The 19,080-nt window shown below is 44.4% G+C and overlaps 2 protein-coding genes across 4 annotated transcripts in view; one reads left to right on the top strand and one right to left on the bottom strand.

Moving 5' to 3' along the window:
- The window catches only part of EPHA4 (EPH receptor A4), a 187,521-nt gene that overhangs the window by 151,667 nt on the left and 16,774 nt on the right, over positions 1–19,080 (top strand). For all 3 annotated transcript variants that reach the window (XM_006890271.1, XM_006890272.1, XM_006890273.1), the window contains 5 exons: positions 883–1,042; positions 3,260–3,371; positions 15,513–15,571; positions 16,596–16,709; positions 17,966–18,151. In XM_006890271.1, the coding sequence (XP_006890333.1) occupies positions 883–1,042; positions 3,260–3,371; positions 15,513–15,571; positions 16,596–16,709; positions 17,966–18,151 (631 nt within the window). The remainder of the gene's footprint in view (positions 1–882; positions 1,043–3,259; positions 3,372–15,512; positions 15,572–16,595; positions 16,710–17,965; positions 18,152–19,080) is intronic.
- On the bottom strand, positions 3,451–4,043 carry LOC102851290 (60S ribosomal protein L18a-like). Its single transcript, XM_006890270.1, has one exon. It carries the CDS (start codon positions 4,011–4,013, stop codon positions 3,483–3,485), a length of 531 nt encoding a protein of 176 aa, XP_006890332.1. The 5' UTR covers positions 4,014–4,043; the 3' UTR covers positions 3,451–3,482.

Genomic DNA, 19,080 nt, shown 5'->3' with positions numbered 1-19,080 from the left:
ATTCCAACACACCTGTTTACATCCCAATGAAATAAAATCCATTTATGAATTTTATGGGTTAAGCAAATCTTTTGAAAAGTAGGAAAAACCTATTGCATTCAAATGTAGCATATATATATATATAATTTCTTTTTTTGAAATGAAATAACTTGGAAGTTCTAATCTATAAACCTCCTATCAGAGAAAATGACTCATAACCACTGCAATAATTATCTGTTTCAGTAGATCAGATCTATTCTCATTGAAGGTGTGGGTTTTGATGACTTTTAATAGAAAATCAGGAAAGGCAAATTACATTCTTCAGCTTCTTGAAGTGGCAGAGTTATTTTACAAATAACTTGTCTCTCTTAAAGGACAGAAATCTGAAGAGAGCTATTTGCATCGGGTTTGTCTAGATAGTGAACAATCGCCTTCTCTGTCTTTCAAGAAGATAATCACGTATTGCCTTCCTCATTAAAAGCATAAAAGGGGCAGAACTTTTTTTTTCTCTTTCAAACTAGATTACAACACATTTGACATTATTGAGACAGGAGATAGAAAAAGACAAGGACTTTCTGACAGTTCTTTCTCTTAAACCGATGGGGGGGGGGGAGGTGGAATGAGAAAAAAATTGCCAAAGCTGTGTGGCAATGTTCTTTTCAGAAAAAGATTATGAGTAAAGAGTTGGTGATGTGGTCAGTGGCAGCAGAAACGTACTCGAGAGTCTCAGATCCTTGGGTGTCTCAAGATGTAACAATAGAATGTATAGCGTTGAAGAGGACGTGAGGTTGAAAGAGTTGTATCATCCACATTGACCTTGACCTTCTGAGTTAGATCCTCCAATACCACACCATGATTGATGAGAGGATTCCTGTTCGCCTCCTTTCCCAATTTGTTATGTAGGATCAGAATGAACGGAGCTATCGGATTGTCCGGACAGCGGCCAGGAACACGGACATCAAAGGCCTGAACCCTCTAACGTCTTATGTTTTCCACGTCCGTGCCCGGACTGCAGCTGGCTATGGGGACTTCAGTGAGCCTCTGGAGGTCACAACCAATACAGGTAATGCCCATTCCTTCTGCAGCTCTTCTTACAAGACAGAGCAAAAAACCCCTTACAGAGAACTGGGAGACCCTGTGACAATACTGGCCATTCAGACCTTTTTTTTTTTCTTTTTTTTTTCTATAATTATATTTTATTAATTTTCATAAACATTTACAGAGGTTTTGGGCTGCCACTCATTCATTGTTGCACTATTCTCTCTACCCTCCTCCCAGTTTGTTCTTGTCCAAATGCCACAGTGCAGACCTTTTGTTGAAATGAACATTCCTCACAGTAGCATAGCCAGTGTCTGCAACTTAGAAAATGCCTCACTATTTAGGGAAGAGATTTTTCACAGCAGTATCAGACCTGTCTTTGCATGTGAATGAAAAAAATGCTGTCTAATGTTCTCCTGAGTTAAGCTTTCTGTAAACCATGAAAAATGGGATTACTAAACTGACTAATTGAGGGTTGCCTAGCCACCCTGCATTATGATGAAGCGTTTTCTTCCTGTGAAGATTAAAAGAATAAGCTGTACATTTTTCCCCCTGCTAGGAATCTGTCTAAATCAAGTCATATAATTGTTTTGCTATTTTAGTTTCTTTTTTGTTTTGGTTTGCTTTCTTAAAAATCCCTTTGTATAAATATATAAAATCTTTCCACATTTTTAAGTTGAAGCTATTGGTTGATTAAGTAAAATATACATAGATAAATGATAGGTAGGTAGGTAGAAAGATAGATAGACAGATAGAGATAGATGATAGATAGATAGATAGATAGATAGATAGATAGATAGATAGATACAGTAACAAAATACTTCCTCCCCAACAAGATAGAATGACATAGGGACTGTAGCAGTGGTCTCAAGTGTGTTAAGAGATGATGAGGACGGCACAGGATAGGACAGGATTCAGGTTTCTTGTTCATAGGGTCATCATGCGTTGTACTTGATAGTACCTAGCAACAGCCACATGGATGTGTAAGATATGAGCTATTCCCGCCTCCATGCCAAAAGGGCAAAATTGGGTCTGATATTTTTTAATATGTTGTTTTTATGTGCCATCAACTTGCCTGTGACTCACAGTGACTCTATGAACAACAGCCCTGAACTCTGCTCTATTCTGAGCCAACCTTATTGTCTATGACACACCAAACCCAATTTCCCCAGTCACTGAGTCAATCCATCTTGCCCTAGAATACCAAATTCCTAATTCATAGTGTTGAAAATTTATTAGGTAAAATAAAAATTTTGGAGAGCAGATTTTGAAAATGCCCTAGGATGGAATTCTAAAGAGAACAGACATGTTTCCTGGCTCTTTGGGGAAAAGGAAGTGGCTTTTGAACTACGAACGTGCAAATTTTTCATAAATGGTGTTTGCGTATAGAGGGAGAGCATTTCATGACAGCTTCTGGTTTTGAAATCTCAAGTCTCTTTCTCACCAAGGAATATGTCATCATGTAATAGGACAACACGTAAAGGTTAAGATTCCAGGATCAAAAAAGGAAAGAAAAAAAGGCAATGAATGACGATGTTGACCATTTTTAGTAAGAGGTGAGAGGAAGAAATCACTCTTCTTCTGACCGAGATTCCTCATTTAACTGGAAGAGGAATATCTTCCCTCATTAAGGGTGTCTTAGAAAATGTTGTTGAGGGCATACAAGAGGCTGAAGGAACTGGGCACATTTCCGGAACGTTAGCAGATGTGACCTCTGAGAAATTGTACCTGTCTAGACGTTGGCAGACTAAGGTCCACCTGATTCAGGCCATGGTCTTTGCAATCACTTGCTATATATCAGAGAGCTGGACAATGACCAGGGACGATAGAAGAAGAATCGATGCCTTTGGGGTATGGTGCTGGAGAAGGGTACTGAATATACCATGGACTGCTAGGAGAACAAACAGGTTCATCCTGGAAGAGGGTAGAATCAGGCAGCTCCTTGGAAGCTTCATCTGACATACTTTGGACATGTTGCAAGGAGGGACCAGTCCTTGGAGAGGGAAGTAATGCTTGGGAGGTTGGAAGGACAGTGTAGGAGAGGAAGATCCTTGATGAGTTGGATTGATTCTGTCACTGGGATAATGAAGGTAGGTGTGTCAGAGAAAGTGAGATTGGCAAAGGATAGAGCAGGGTTTAGGGCCGATGTGCATAGGGTCTCTATGAGTCTCAGGTGACTCGATGGCACACAACAGCAACAACAGCAGACCTCAAGTGATCCTCTCATCCCTCTTGTTCCCAGTGCCTTCCCGGATTATCGGCGATGGAGCCAACTCCACGGTGCTCCTGGTCTCAGTGTCCGGCAGTGTGGTGCTGGTGGTTATCCTCATCGCAGCCTTTGTCATCAGCAGGAGGTAAGCACATGAGCCCTTCCTGGGCCTCCCCCTCCCTCTTTTTTTTTTTTTTTTTTTCCAATCCCCAAGGCGTTTTATTGTGCAAACTGGGATGAGGCAGAGGGGCTGTGCCTAGAAGAAGGTGTTGGGCCGCTTGGTGGTGAACCGTGGCTTGTGCTGGCGACGCAGGACCCGGTGGGGCAGTGGGAACTTGATCTTGGAGTCATGGAACTGCTTGACTGCAGGTCGGCGGCACTTGTTGGCTGCGATCTCCTCCACCTTCATGATCTGGATAGAGTGGGCCCTGGCACGATGCCGAGCGCCCATGTCGCGGTAGCACTGGGTGACAGCTCCTGCGGTGGTCAGGTCACGGTATTCCCGGTACATGTTGTGGGTCCCACTGCGGGAGTCGTAGCGCAGCCAGATGCCAAAGTTCTTCACACGCAAGGGGGTCTTCTCAAACACCTGTCCACAGTATACAATTTCCCCAGAAGACTTCTTCATCTTCTTCAGCTGTGACACAAAGTACCAGAAGCGGGACTTGGCAACAACATGATTGGGGGCAAAGATGCGCATGCGGTAAAGTGGTGGAGTCCGACACTTGGGGGTGGGCAGGCAGCGCCCCACCACTTTGTACTCACGAAGTGTTCCCGAAGCCTTCATTGCGACCTCTCTGCGCTCGCCACGACCCGAAAAAGGCCCCCCTCCCTCTTTTAGGAGCCAGCATTTTGTCTCACTCACACAAAGCTGGGGCTTTTGATTAGCATCTTAAACATTGCATTTGCATCACAAGCGCCTTCCTTGTCGCTTTGATCTTTCTGTTCCCTCCTGGGACTGCCTGGAGCACCTTGGTGGCAGCTCTCCCAGAGAAGGCCAGCTCAGTCCAAGCCAGGAAACCTAGCTGAAAAAGCTAGCCTAGGGGATTTGCCCAGAGACTCTAGTCTTCACGAGATATAAAGTGCTACATTGTCCTCTTGTAGCTCTGCTATTTGGTTGTGGCATTATTTAACCTCTTTGGAGGGTTTTTGTATCTTTTATAGAATAGGAATATTAGTATCTGCCTCACAGGGTCCCTGGCAGAAGAAGTTGGTAAATGATGTAGAGTATACAATATATAGCAAGTGCTTTTAACATGCTGTTCAGGGATAATAATAGGAACGAAAACAAATTTTAAAAAAACAAGCCAAGAAGCCCTGAATTCTCGTGACCTACTCTGTAGGGAGCTCTGGTGGCCTAGTGGTAAGAAACGTCACTGTAATCCCAGAGGCACTCAGTTCAAATCTGCCAACTGCTCTACAGGAGAAGCCTGGACAATCTCCTTTGTTGACTTGCTGTCTCTGAGAACCTGCTGGAGGGTTGGCTATGACTTGACAGTACACAACAACAACAAGAAGTCTGTAGGGAACTTGGAATCCACCCATGGCTCCTAGGGAGCTGGGCAATCTCCTCCTGCACTATTTACAACCTACACAAACCCAGGAGATGTTCAGCTACGAGGTGCTTCCGTCCAGAAGGCAGTGCATTCTTTCCCCCCTTTTTAAGGAACCCTGATGGTTTGAACTCACCTGCCACTCCTGGGCAGAAAGACATGGACGTTTACTTTCATAAAAACCAGTTCATGGGGCAGTTGAACTTTATCCTACAAGGTTGTGTGTCAGAACTGACTTGATGGCTGCAGGGTTTGGGTTTTAGAGGCTCATTTGCCCTCCGGGAAAGAGCATTTTCTTGTCTAGAGAAGATCCACCAAGTACACTGTGGGCATGGAGGTGCTCCTGACACTGAGTCAGAAACAGTAGGTACTTGACAAACTATCTGAACAGGAGAGAGGGAAGGAGTGGAAAGTGGATTCTAGTATACCTGATTTTCCTCCAGGAGGGCAGCTACCCTAAGGGGAGTAACTTCTTTATCCCATGTGTCCCCACCCTGGTCTTCTTTGTCTCCGGTGGGGGTGGATAATAATCTCATCTTTCTTGTCCATATCATTGTGTTTCCAGTCCGTGCCAATCTGCTGGAGTTTGCGGTAAAAATGAAGGCAGGATTTGGGGGTGCTAAAACAAACAGATATGTCTTGGAGAGGGTGCTCTTGGATATGTCTTGGTGCTGGAGTGTTCTTTGGAGGCAAGAATGCTGAGACTTCCTTCACCTTACATACTTCTGGCATGTTACTAGGAGGGACTATTCCTTGGAGAGGGACGTGATGCTGGGAAGGGGGAGGGTCGTCGAAGGAAAGGAAGACCCTGGACTAGATGGACTGACACGGTGACTGCTGCAGTGGGCTCTTGTGTATCAGGATAGAACAGGGTTCAGAGCTTTTTGTCATAGGGTCCCTATGAGTCATACTCGACTAACAAGAAGATGATTCTCTAAAATACATGCCTTTTCACATCACAGAAGAAAAAAAAAAGGGATTCTCAGAAAGACACAGTGACTTGCGCAGGTTCACAGAATTGCCAGAGTGACAAAGCTTCTGCTTTTGGGTCCCAGGCCAGTGTGTCTGCTGCCCGGTCCCCTCTCCTGCAGTCATCTCCCTGATGTCACCGGGAGGCCTCTGGCTGTTTCGGCAGGTCCCCGCAAGTCTTTGTGGTATGTCCTCATTAAGGTGGTGGCCATACCTCCGTCTTTGCCTGGAGGCTCCCAGTTGCCACATGTCTCTATGACTAGCATGTCCCCACCTTTTCTTCTCCACCATGCCTTGCTTTACAGAGACCAGTTATGATCCCTAACTGTAACTCACAGAATAAGTCCTCATTCTGTGTGGGTATCTGTCTACCTGTATGTTGGTATTCATTCTTTTTGGTGGAAAGTCTGTAACCAGGTGTGTTGGATGAGCTGTGAGTTCTGTGTTAAAAAAGTTAAAAATAACCTTATGGTTATTTAACCAGTGATGGTAATAGACATTTCCAACCACATGCATACGTACACATAAACATACCTCCTGTACGCTAACAGTTGCCATCAAGTTCACTCAGGTACGTGGTGACCCCATGTGTGCCAGAGTAGAATGGGGCTCAGTAAGCTCTCAGTGGCTGCTGTTACAGCAGTTCAGAACCAGGCCTTTCTTCCACGTTACTTTTGGATGGACTAGAACCTTCAGCGAGATGAATTCGGTTACATCACCCCAGAGCTCTGATTCCGCAGCTTATGCAGTAATATGGCATGGCCTTTGGAAATTTCAGTTGGACCTGAACACAATTTGAATTTCCAATGTTTATTCTTTCTCTGCCATTTGATATTAGAAGGCAATCAGGATGAAGTTGTGTCTGCGGGTACTCCTTGTGCAGCTACATATCCATCTGAGAGTGTGGCCTGTTGGTCTGGGGAGGATGTAACGATTAGATATTCTGTGTGCACAATGTTTACATTGATGAAGCACAACCTTAATGTAACAAAAGTGAAACATAACTGCTGATGAGCCAACTCCTAGCTGAGGCTCTAGCAGATTTTTGGAAGGCTGTACATTGCAATTAGGTGGAAGGAGTGGTCCATCTTTCTCCTGAGAAACCACTGCTGCATGCACACCACCAGAGAGGCTATGCCTCTGGGCGAGCGGCACAGTGCCCTACAGACTAGGCCACCAGAGCTTCCTATCAAACGATAAGGAAATTTAATATCTAAAAGTAGGAGAAATGAACCCCCACACACACTTCTCCAGGAGGGTCAGAGAAAGAAGAAGACCTCTATCCAACAAGATGGACTGGCCTAGTGATATCGTAATGATAGGTTAGAGCAGATGAGAGATCATGAGGATGGCCTCAGATCGTGCAAGGAGCAGGGCATCCGTTCATAGGGTGGCTGTGTGTCGTCATCAACTCAGCGGCACCTAACAACAACCACCTCCCCACAAAGTGTCTAGAACCCAGTGGTGTGTGATGCTAAGAGCCAGCGAGGAAGAAGAGGTTGCATCTTGTTTCTGGACTGTCTTTTGAATATGGGTTGCAGATGATTTGTTTCCTGGTGGTGCTACATCCTTTAGATTTACTTTTATTATTATTATTATTACTTCCCAATTGTAAGTGGCCCTAAATACAGCAGTCAAGTAGAGATAATTAGAAATAAGTCATCTTTTGAATGTTCTGCTTAAAACACTTGGCTCTGACCAAAAGCAAGGGAGAGGGAAAAAAACCACACATGAATATGTAACACAGGAAGACAAGTTTATTAAAAGCAGTGGCTATCGAAAAGTAGCGTCGTCAAGTTTGATGACTTCATTTCCTTTCTGCTTCTATTGATCACTTCACTATTTAAGACAGGATTGATAGCAGGATGCATTGGATTTTCAATTATGAGTCCCGCCTTAGAGAATTGAGCTTGTCACGGTACCCGGGGATGATTCCTGTCCCTTCTCCCCCATTAAAAAAAAATGTCACTTCCCAAGGCTGATAAACACTGCTTGGTGATTGGTCCTCAATGGATCACTTTTTAGAAAATGAAATGTCAACCCCATGCCCTCGTATTGATTGTTCTTTAGTGCCGGCCATAAAGCTGTCACGGGGAGCGGCGCCCGAGCCAGGTAGCTGACAAGCTGTGCAGAGGCTGGTGCACACTCAGCCAATTCTTCGCCCCACTCGGCTGTCTGCTCCCTTATCTTGGACAGGGAGTGTTTAAATGGAACAAGAAGGGGCGACAGGTAGTGGGGATCCAAGTCTCTCCCTGGCTTTTAGTGCGAGTACAAGTGGTAGGTGGTTGAATATATTTATGGCGAGTGCTGGTGGGTCCCAGCTCCCCGTGACCATGTGTCCCTCCGACGGCAGGAAGCGTTTCCCCATCATCCTGTGCCGTCTTCACACTTGTCAGCCTGCATGAGCCTATTTTGGTAGCCGTTCTGTGTTTTGAATACTTTCCAGTGTAAGAAGCTCCTCTTCCAGCGACCTACTTTAAATAACTGGCTACTTTCAAAGGCGCACTGCCACACCTTCCTGCCTTCCTTATCGACCTTGCTCTGCAAGCACTCCCGAAACCCATCCACTGTACATGGCAGGTCTCTCAAATACAGACGGTGTAGCTTCCAGCATCATAGCAACATGCAAGCCGCCACAGTGTGACAAGACTGACAGTCGAGGCGATGCTGGTTCCCCTGAAATAATCTTGCAGACTTGAGCCAGCAATCTTTTGGAAAGCAACAGATTAAACAACCTACTTGGCTAAATCTGAGTTCTGTCCTTGGCGGATGAGCTGCTCCGTATTCCTTCGAGCTGTAAAAAGTTGATGCCAGAATGGATACTAGAGGTAGCCCCCGTACGGGATGGGTCCCCTTGTACTGAATCCCGGGCTGCTGTTGACGTGTGAGACTTTTTCCCCCAAGAAAGAGATGGATAGGAACGCGTGTCGTATGAAACGTTTCCCTGTTCCAAGCCTATTTCAGTCCTTTTGATTACCTCACTGTGAAAGTCTGTTTAGTGCTAATTTGTCTTTCAAGAAAGAGGCAACAGCCACAAGGTTCACAGTTGGTAGCTTGCTAGATTCCACACACACACACACCCACCCCTTCCCAAACAATTGTTTCATTTATTTTATTGTATTTATTCTTAACTGTGTAAGCTTGAGCTCAGGGCAAGCTGGAGCAGAACAGTTTCCAATTTCTTCTGTGAGAAGACACATTCTTTTCTCTGGGCCAATTTGGACTCTCCAAGAAAGATTCAGGTTCCCAAATGTGTAAACTGTCATCTGTTTAAAAGGCCAAGATTATATAAAAGACATTGATTTGAGCATGCGAGATGTTTTTACCACTCATGTTACGGAAAAGAAGTTATTTTCATTTTTGCATTGGCGAAGATCTTCCTCATCACTCAAATTATAATGTCAGGATGCTTTCCCAGTTTTGCAGAGCAAATCATTGTACTTGCTATGAAAGTCATTTAAGGTGTTGATTTCTTCAGTCTGCGTGATGCAGTCCCTAGGAGTGTGATCCTAAACCACAAGTGCCTGTCCTCTTAGCAATACGATGCTGCCTCTCCAGTCCTCTGGACGCTGTATGTATGATTTCTGCACTGGGAGCAAGAATGGCGAGCCATCTCACGTATGTTGAGAGTGTGTTCCGGAGAGGATGGGCTGATTCTGGAAAAGCCCATTGTGTTTGGAAAAACAGAGGGTCATTGAAAGAGAGGAAGACCCTCAATGACCTGACAGGGTGACCCTGCCCCTGTGTGAGGACATTGCAGGTGCAGGATGGGTAGTGTTCTGTGCTGTTGTACAGAAGGGGTGTCTATGAGGTGGAAGAAACACCACTGTGCCTATTTTAACACTTTATTGCTTCCCTACTGATCTTTAAAAGGACCCTTAACAATGACATCATAAAATGCAATTATAAGGTCATAACCTTTGTACTAATGATAGAATCTCTGCTAAATTTCTCTGTCATCCTCCCTTTTTTATTAGGGATTCCAACAGCTTGCCTCCAAAACTCCAAAAACATCGCAGACTAACATTAGTTCAGGCTGCTTTCAGCTAGCGTGTCTTCCCTGCTTAGTGCTTTATTGTTTCATTATGAGGAGGGGGGAAAAAGGGTGGGTGGGAAGTCTAGAATACAAGATGACTTCCTGTTTTCTAAAGGACATTTAGGGGTCAGGCACAAGAGTTACCCTGGAATTTGTCATTAGAGCTACGTGTTCTCCTCAGAACAACACTCTGTCTATTCCCTCCCTACCCCATCTTCCTGACCATGACCACATTTGAATTCATTGTTTTGGCTGCCACTTATACCAGCTTTCTAATAATTGCCAGTAATATTACAATTTCACTGAGGTTGGGATGATGAAAGTATGCCTTTTACCTGAAATAAAGAGAGAGTAAGAAAATGATTTTAAGGAAACGTGAATTGGCTCTGGCAGATTTTAAAAAGAAAGACAAAAAAGGCTCGAGTTTTGTGGAGGGCTTATCTTTGACCTGCCATCTTTTTTAGTTACTAGCTTAAAGTCTAAAGCGGTAAAACCATTTAACCAAGCACACCCAACTAGTTGGTGGCCTGACCAGGACAGAAGTCCAACTCCTCTGGTCCTCAAAAGTAGCAAAGAACAGTTTATACATGTAAAAAAGTGGCCTTCAGAGAAAACATAAGCATTCTTGGTTGTGGAAAACCAACATTCTGAGAAGCTCCTGATGGCCTTGGCCACATTTATAATCTGTGTTCCTCGAATGCGCGGGATAAAGTCAGACTTCGAAAGTTCACTTCATCTTCTTGAAGGTTAAGATTTTTTTTCCATTTTGAAGCTAATAGTTCAAATAATGTTTAAACGGTTGCTGTTCAGCTCCCATCTATCTTCCCTGGTACCCTAATTTTCTTCCCTGGAATATGATGATCCCCTAAGAATGAATGCACTTAAAATGTTAGTCTAAATTGGCTTTAATGAAGTTATGTAAATTCACACAATTAGGGGGCAGATGGTACCTCGGGAACATTTCTACACAACTTTCCTGAAATCTCACAGTTCCTCTCAACCATTTCAAAATGTTGCTCCTGGAGAATGCTGAGTTAGACGTCCCTTGGTGTAAAAACAATGACAGCTTAAGGAAGGGGACAAAGAAGAGTGGCTTTTATGAATCTTCCTGGGTGATGCCTTTAAATGCTGCACAGAGCCCTCCTGGTGCCATTCTACTTATTACATTGCCTTATCTCTGTTAATCTGCACTTTAGTTGAATAAATTACTTACCTTTTACTAATTAGTTTTGGAAGAGTGAACCACATCAATCAAATCTGTCAGCTCATTCAGGGAAGTTTGTATTTTACTAAAGCAAGATTTACTCTGGGTTCCTAACCCCACCTACCTGCCTGCCCTCTATTTTGTTTGTTTGGTTGATTGATCAGGGTGCCCCAACAACACGTGGGAGTCGGGGGGGGGGGGGGGGGGGGGAAGGGGAGGGAGGCTTGGGGACCCATGCCGTTCCCCAACAAAGTCTGTTAATGCTCTTATTCCGCTGTCTCTTTGCCCACAGGGAGGGCTCGCCTCTTTCAAAGTTTCATCTGCAAAGTTAGCTCTTTCCTCTGATCCTATATTTCCTTGAAAGTTTCCATGTTTCCTTCTAGAACCAACCACCCCCCTTCCTCCTCTTCTTTGTTAATCAGTTCACCCCAAGTCTCTGTAATTAGAAAACCCAAACCCACAAAGGCTTCCTCCTTCCATTCAGGTGAGTTAACTGCCTGGACACCAATTTAGACATAGCGTTTTTTTAGCGTGAGTGGTGTTCTCCCTGCCAAACACTAAGCTTCACTGGACTTGCTCTCTGGGGACAATAAGGAGCCACATTGTCCTCCCCTGAGCCAAGGAGTAAAGGTCATCAGGTGACAAAGGTATAGCTGAACTCAGGCATTTTTTTTTTGTTTTGTTTTGTTTTTAAGGTATTATTAAAAAGCTTGGAGGCTACAATTAGCCTCTGAACAGTAATCCTTGTGTTTCTTTTCCAGCCCTCCTGGACTCTTGCAGGCTCCTTGGCTGCAAATAACACATCAAGGGGTTTCTTGGAGTCTTTGAAAGGACACCTTTGCCGCTGACTCCATTCCTTCCTCTGTGTTTAGAAGTCTGGGTGAGGGTTGGGCAGGCTGGCCCGCCTGATAATTAATGAGCCCTGCCATTCTGCATTTCCTCTAGGTTTGCACACATTTAATGAATGTGCTTGATGGAAAACAGATAGCCCCCCAGCTCAGAGGCTTGAGGCCACTGGTCCCCACATGACTGCAGCCCAGCGTGGACGCTTTTGCTGACCACTGAAAATGGGCACCACAGCTCCCTTCTCTCGCTCTCTGCATTCTCCACCCACCCCTTCCTTCTTTAACAGAAGAAGTTAAAATCTGTCTTCCAGATCTAAAGTGGTTTTAAAGATATCCTTGTAATTTTAGATAATGCTTTTAGGGGATCTGATAAGATCCCACACTGGGCTGGCAGGATCCTATCACACCCTGGGGACACAGCCACGTGTTTCCCTGACATAAAATGGCATGAGAAGTGTTAGCCCTGACCAAACACCGTTCTGTTTTCTTTAAAAATGGGAAGAGGAGGGGTAGGAAAGTGACTGGAGGGAGGTTGAAATCCTCTCCTGTTGAGCTGAGTGCGTCCCCCTTACATATCCGAGGCTCTAGGTTCTTCCAGGAAGAGACTGCCTCTCTGTCATGAAACCCTTTGATCTGGTAGTTATTGTTAGCTGCCCTCAGGTTGAAGATGACTCCTAACGATCCCATGAACAGCAGATCTGAACCGTGTCTTATCCTGTGCCGACCTCACCATCCATGACACACTCAAACGCACTGAAGGAGTTACTTTATCAGTCTGCCTGGTTGAGGATCTTCCTCTCCTGTGCTGTCCTTCTACCTTCCCAGACAGGATGTCCTTCTCCAGGGAATAAATAACCTCTTCTAGCAATATGCCCAAAGCATGTGAAGGGAACCTTTGCCATCCCTGCCCCCAAGATGTATTCTGGCTGCACCTTCTCCAGGAATTACCTGTCTGTTCTCTCATCCGTCCGTGGGTTAGTCAGGTACTCTACTGCAACAACACAGATCAAAGACATCAGTTCTTCTTCTGTCATCGTTATTCATTGTCCAGCTCTCAGATGTTATGCGTGGAGCCCTGGGTGGATTAAAACTACCAACCTGTTGATGAACAGAGTAACTATGCCATCAGAGCTTCTAGCAGGGGGTTTATTGCTGGAATGTTTGCCTTCTGTGTGACAGGCTTGGTTGGTTTCTGATGGGGACTTAAGGCGCAGCTGTGACCCCTCTCTTCTGTGGAGCCTTATATGCTGCTGTGATGTTGAGTAGGCTTCAGACAGCGTTTCTGGACTAGGAGGAAAAGTGTGGCGATGTACTTCTGAAATTCAGCCAGTGAAAAAAATCCCGTGGCTCGCATGGTCACGTCCATAAACAGTTACGGTGACGTTGCAGGAATCACCAGTGTTTTGTTCTGATTGCTATGAAGTCACCATGAACTTAGGGCTAACTCAGTAGTGACTGACTTCTGCTACATCTTTCCTAGAAAGCTGTGTTCTTTCAGGGTATTTAAACCTGTTTCTCTAAATGAACCCAAATGCATTGCTATCTAGTCACTTGGGGGGAGACTGAGAAAGGTGGGATAAATAATATACACTGCATTGAAACAGATGAGGGACAGAACTGTTTAAAAGGGATATGTGATTAGGTATTACAGTCATGACAAGAGTCCAGAACGAAGGCTGCGCAGTGGAGTGGACTTAGGGGAAGGGATTGTATAACAATGAAATAATTTTTCTTTTACTTTTCAAAGAGAAGAGTGATAGCACACTATCTCTGGCCCTTGGGCCTAGTTTTAATTGTTTTTTGTCAAGCATTCTTCTAGGTGCTATAGCACTGGTCTGTGCATTGCTGTACAGAGGTAACTCATGGTTGCTGTGATGCTAAACACTGTGACACTGAGGTATCACATGTGATAGTGGTTACCCATGGTGGATGGTGTTTGGTGGAGCTCCTTGGTTAAAACAAGCTTGGAAGCAGGAATGGCATCCACTTCTGAAATAGCTTTACTCTGGAGAAACTCTATGAACTTGGAGAAACAATGAAAGTTATACAAGTGCTTGGGTCTTTCCTTCATAGGGTCACTATGAGTCATCTACAACTTGATGGCACTTAACAACCACAAGTAGCTCCATTACTGATAGTGAATTTTTTTTTTTTTTTTTTAGTGAATTTAACAGTAGTGACAATGAACTCAAATCAGGTGTTCTTGTTGGCCATATCTCCATGTGGGCACTCTGGGGGTTTAGTCCTTATGGACTTGTGCTGTTAACACAAGCAGCATCTAGCTGGTAGTTCGGGGCTACCAGTGGCTTTAAGGGGAAAGATGAGCGATCTACTCCCTTGTGATTCCTAATCTGCCTAAAACCTGCTGGAAGGTCAGCTATGAGACGTCCCCACCCTAAAAGGGTCTGTGACGTGGTGGGGACAGTTAGGGCAAACATTAAATCCTGCATTTGCAAAGAGGGAAATAGGGTGACCTGCCTCCATGTCCTCTTCTGTTTGGTAGAGCTAAGCGTGTGTCTTTCTCTCTAATGGGTTCCATAGGCTTGTGGGGAAGATGCAGTGAAATAATAGACATGGAAGCCCTTTGAAAAGTTAAATGCAAAGTAAAAATGCAAGCTATTATTTGGGACTGAATTATACACTAAGTGGTTATTGGTAGGAACTAGGGTCCCTGTTTGCCAAGCTGGTTTCTGTTTTGCAAACAGTCAAGAGGAGGAGATAATATATGTGCAGGGAGCAGTTTGAAAAGTTAAATGCAATGCTAAAGTGCAAGGTATTATTATTTGCAAGGGAATTATACACGGAGAGGAACATCTGTAGGCTCAGAGGGTCTGATTGCTAAGCTGATTCCTGCATTGCTGACAATTAGGAGAGGAATGTGGGTGAGAAGACTTGAACCTGACCGTGGTTGGGCTGCCTCTCTAGTTGCACCACGTGACTCCTTCAGGCTCTCTGTTGCTTTCTGTTTCGGGTATATCCTCCTGCCTTTCTCTGCGTGTTCAAGATTCAGAAGTGAAAAGGCTTGAGTGGTGCATTCTGATGGAGTTCACACCACTGTTAGCATGGCAGCCTCATCTCAGAGCCTCAGTTTCCCCATCTTTACCTGGCCTTTAAAGACCCAAGAAAACACAAGATGATTAGAAGTCCCGATGCACAGGTTGCATCATCATCTTGGACAGAAACCTAAGCATGTGTGTGTACATTATTCACCAACCTGACCTCCTGCCCAGCTTTGCTGTTACCAGCCCCTGACTGCTGCTGACCTCATGCAGGATGAAATGCAGTGGCTCCATCCTGCAATCTCATGAGTGGTCACAGCTGAGCCGTTGTGAGCCATGCAATTTTCAATGCTTGCTTTTCAGTACATTGCCAAGTCTTTCTTCCTAGTCTGTATTAGTTTGGAAGCTTCATGCTGAAAGGCAACTCAGTTGAATGCTATTGTATTGAAGAACATGGAATCTAGAAACTAGCTGACTGGGCTGGAAAGGATTACTCATCACCACAGCATCAAGCTCTTTCATGTTTTGAAAGCCTCAGTCACTCAGTTAGCTCATCTGTGAGTTGGGTACAGTATGTCTGCCAGCATTATGTTACATCAGAGTCATAAAGAACACGTCTTATGGTCATGTTTTTGCTTTTGTGTTGAAAAATTAATTTTCTTTTAAAAATATTTTAACAGGAGGAGTAAATACAGTAAAGCAAAACAGGAGGCAGATGAAGAGAAGCATTTGAATCAAGGTACAAAAAACAAAAACTAATTTTATCTTTCAAGTCATGGCTATGTTTTGTTATCTAGACATGTATAATGACATTCATGTGGGTGATAATACATCTTTTCATAAAATACTTACAACATCCAAATAATATCCAAATAAATAAATGACCAGTAGTTATTAAACATATACTAAACCTAGGTTCCCCGAGAAGAAGCGCACTATCACATAGTTGATTTTAGAACGAGGACTCTGGTTTGAACGTCCACATTTTCACTATTTTGGAAAGCAGGTATATAAGCAAACATTAACATTTATCTGGAAATGTTTAAGATACAGAACTTGAAAATCAAAGAAATTGAGTCAGCCAGCATCCCTCTACTTTTTCCCCCCCACTTGATCCCATTGTTTTATCCCTCTACTTCTGATACCTCAAAGCATCAGAAGCTATTGTGAGAAAAAGTGCATAGCAATAGAAAACTAGAATCATTTCTGTGTCTTCTTACATATTTCAACCTAAATTTAATCTAAGTTTGATCATTTAACCCAAGTTTGGTCACATAGTAAATTGGTCTGGAGATTTGGCAAAATAGACAGCAGACTGTTGAGAAAAGAAAGGTCTTATTATCTTCCCTGAGAGGAATGTCCTTCTAACAAAGTTCAGCTTGAAGCCCTGGTAAGACTTGGAGCAGAGAGAGGGAGTTATGAGAAATTTATTGAGGCAAGAGTATTTAGCTAATGCATTCCAAATCTCTTTATAGAGATCCTTTGCCTCCATGTGATGGGCTGTTTTACAATTTTATCCTTGAAGTGTGAACACATTCCTGGGAGTTAGCAGACCTGTATCCTCTTAAGTAGCTAACAGGTCTTTATTTACCGCCCAGGTGAAAACCCGAGTGAGTGTTTAAACATTTTCACGTCTCATGAATGTACAACTAACCCAACTTTTCGTACACTGAGCAGTTTTAGATCCGGACTACTTACGTTGTGTTTATCAGGCATTCCTATGAAGTGTTCTGCCAACTGATCACCTGTTTAATATTCCTCAGGTGTCAGAACTTACGTGGATCCCTTTACGTACGAAGATCCCAACCAAGCAGTTCGAGAATTTGCCAAAGAAATTGATGCATCCTGCATTAAGATAGAAAAAGTCATAGGTGTGGGTAAGTGTCTGTTGGGTTAATAAGTCTATCTTCTTGGTTGAATACATACTTGTTATTGTTGTTATTATTGTGTGCCATCGAATGGGAGCTGAACCTCTAGCGGGTTTTCAGAGGCAGTTCATTGGGTGGGAGGAGACTGATCATCTTTCTCCTGTAGAACAGCTGGTGGATTTGAACTGTGTGCCTTTGGGATAGCAGTTCAATTTCTTACCACTTGGCCACTAGAGCTCCTTGTGTGTGTGTGTGTGTGTGTGTGTGTGTGTGTGTGTGTGTGTATAAATCTATCTGCAGCTCTCAGGCCTGGTTCAAATTGGTTTTTGTCAAACATTCTTCTAGGTGGTATAACACTAGTCTGTGCATTGTTGTACAGAGGTAACTCGTGGTTGCTATGATGCTAAACACTGTGACACTGATGTTCCAAATGTGATAATGGTTACCCATGGTGGACAGTGCTTGGTGGAGCCTGCCAGTTAAAACAAGCCTGGAAGCAGGAGTGGCATCCACTTACAAAATGACTTGCCTCTGGAAACTCTATGAACAGTGCTCAGGCCTTTCGTTCATAGAGTCGCTATGAGTTGTTTATGACTCAGTGGCACCTAACAACAACAACAACATGTATACATTATTGCGCATTGCTGTACAGAGGTAACTCGTGGTTGCTGTGATGCTGAACACTGTGACACTGATGTGTCAAATGCTATAACAGCTACCCATGGTGGACAGTGTTTGGTGGAGCTTCCTGACTAAAACAAGCTTGGAAGTAGGGGTGGCATCCACTTCAGAAATGGCTTGCCCCTGGAAACTCTACGAACAGTGTTCAGGTCTTTCATTCATAGGGTCACTATGAGTCGTCTACATCTCGACAGCACTTAACAACAACAACATCCATGATTGTAAGTCTATGTGTATGTTAGTTCATCATTAGAAGTCTCAAAAGTGGTGTGCTTCTGTAAAAAAAACAGTGATGAACATAGTTTGGATCTCAGGACAAGTTAGCATGAGAAAGAGACACTCCATTCAAATTCACACTGCACTTTTAGCTCATAGGCCTTTGAGGAAGTTCTGTAACTTCCTTAAGCTGCAGGCCCTGCCAGGGAAGTGGATCGCACCACAGCATCTATCTCACGGGCTGCAGAGAAGCCCCAGCACAGTGCCTGGCAGATGGGAAGCACTCCACAGCCAGCATTAGCCAGGACTCCTTCCTCTTTAATGTACTTCTGGTCCTTAGCTTTCTTTTTTCCTCCTCTCTCCCAAAGGTGAATTTGGTGAAGTATGCAGTGGACGGCTTAAAGTGCCTGGCAAGAGAGAAATCTGTGTGGCCATCAAGACGCTGAAAGCCGGTTATACAGACAAGCAGAGGAGGGACTTCCTGAGTGAGGCCAGCATCATGGGACAGTTTGACCATCCTAACATCATTCACTTAGAAGGCGTTGTGACCAAATGTAAGCAGGTCGTTCCCTCCACCAAGCCAAGTTAGAAGTTCCCGGGAAATTAAACACACATTTTCTTTCCAGAGAAATGACAGATGGAACAGACCCACTGATTGCTAATAGGAGGAAATCAGTGCAAGACGAGTCATTAATCTTGTAGGCAGCTCTAAATGGGTCTATGGTTTCAGCTGATACCCTCTGTCCAAGGCACCTTGGGTGAGCTTTAAGAGAAGTTACTATTGCAGATTCGGGGGCCTGCCACGCCATCTTTCAAATCTCTGCCAGCCCAACGCTGATTGTCACAGGGTAGGCTCAAGCAGATGGGATGCGAAATATGTTGAAGCACTTTTCATCTAAAACCCAACAAATCCTCGCCCCACCTTGTGCTGGAAGCTGGGGATCCAGATGCACGGGGAGGGAATCCGGGGCCTCTCCAGGCTGTTGAGGGATTTGCTTGTCTGTGGGCCCTGATTTATGGCACTTGCAGTTCAGCACCTAGCTACAGTAACACCTGGTTGAACCCCCCGCCCCCCCCCACACACCTCTGTAGCCCATTAGCATTCTCCATGCCTGGGAGCCACGCTTCAGTTAAAATCCGACACAGCTCAACGGGCACGTTTGGTGAAGCAAACCCGAATGCATCTGTAGGGTTGGGTGTGGATCACCTTCTAACAAGTCATGTGGACAGCACAGCAGAAATGCTGATTGTTTAAGGTGGACACATTCCAGGAGACCCAGGAGCTACTCGAGCTGCTACGAGTCATAGATGCTGTCGGGTTGGGGCCAGGTCTCCAGGAAAAGGATCACTGGGTACTGTGGTCACACAGGCAGGTATGAAAACAGGTTAAAGAGTAACATTGAGACAGTGGGTCTGGCACTATGACAAGGACATATGACAAGGACAGTGCATCTTTGGTGGAGAAAAGTAAGAAGTTTATTAA

Source organism: Elephantulus edwardii, unplaced genomic scaffold, assembly GCF_000299155.1.
Source record: "Elephantulus edwardii isolate Elephantulus edwardi_28Jun2011 unplaced genomic scaffold, EleEdw1.0 scaffold00087, whole genome shotgun sequence".
Lineage (NCBI taxonomy): Eukaryota > Metazoa > Chordata > Mammalia > Macroscelidea > Macroscelididae > Elephantulus > Elephantulus edwardii.
This window is presented reverse-complemented; position numbering and strand designations above follow the sequence as displayed.

Coding starts and splice junctions, on each gene's coding strand:
- LOC102851290 (XM_006890270.1), bottom strand. CDS start 4,013: ATGAAGGCTTCGGGAACACTTCGTGAGTACAAAGTGGTGGGGCGCTGC.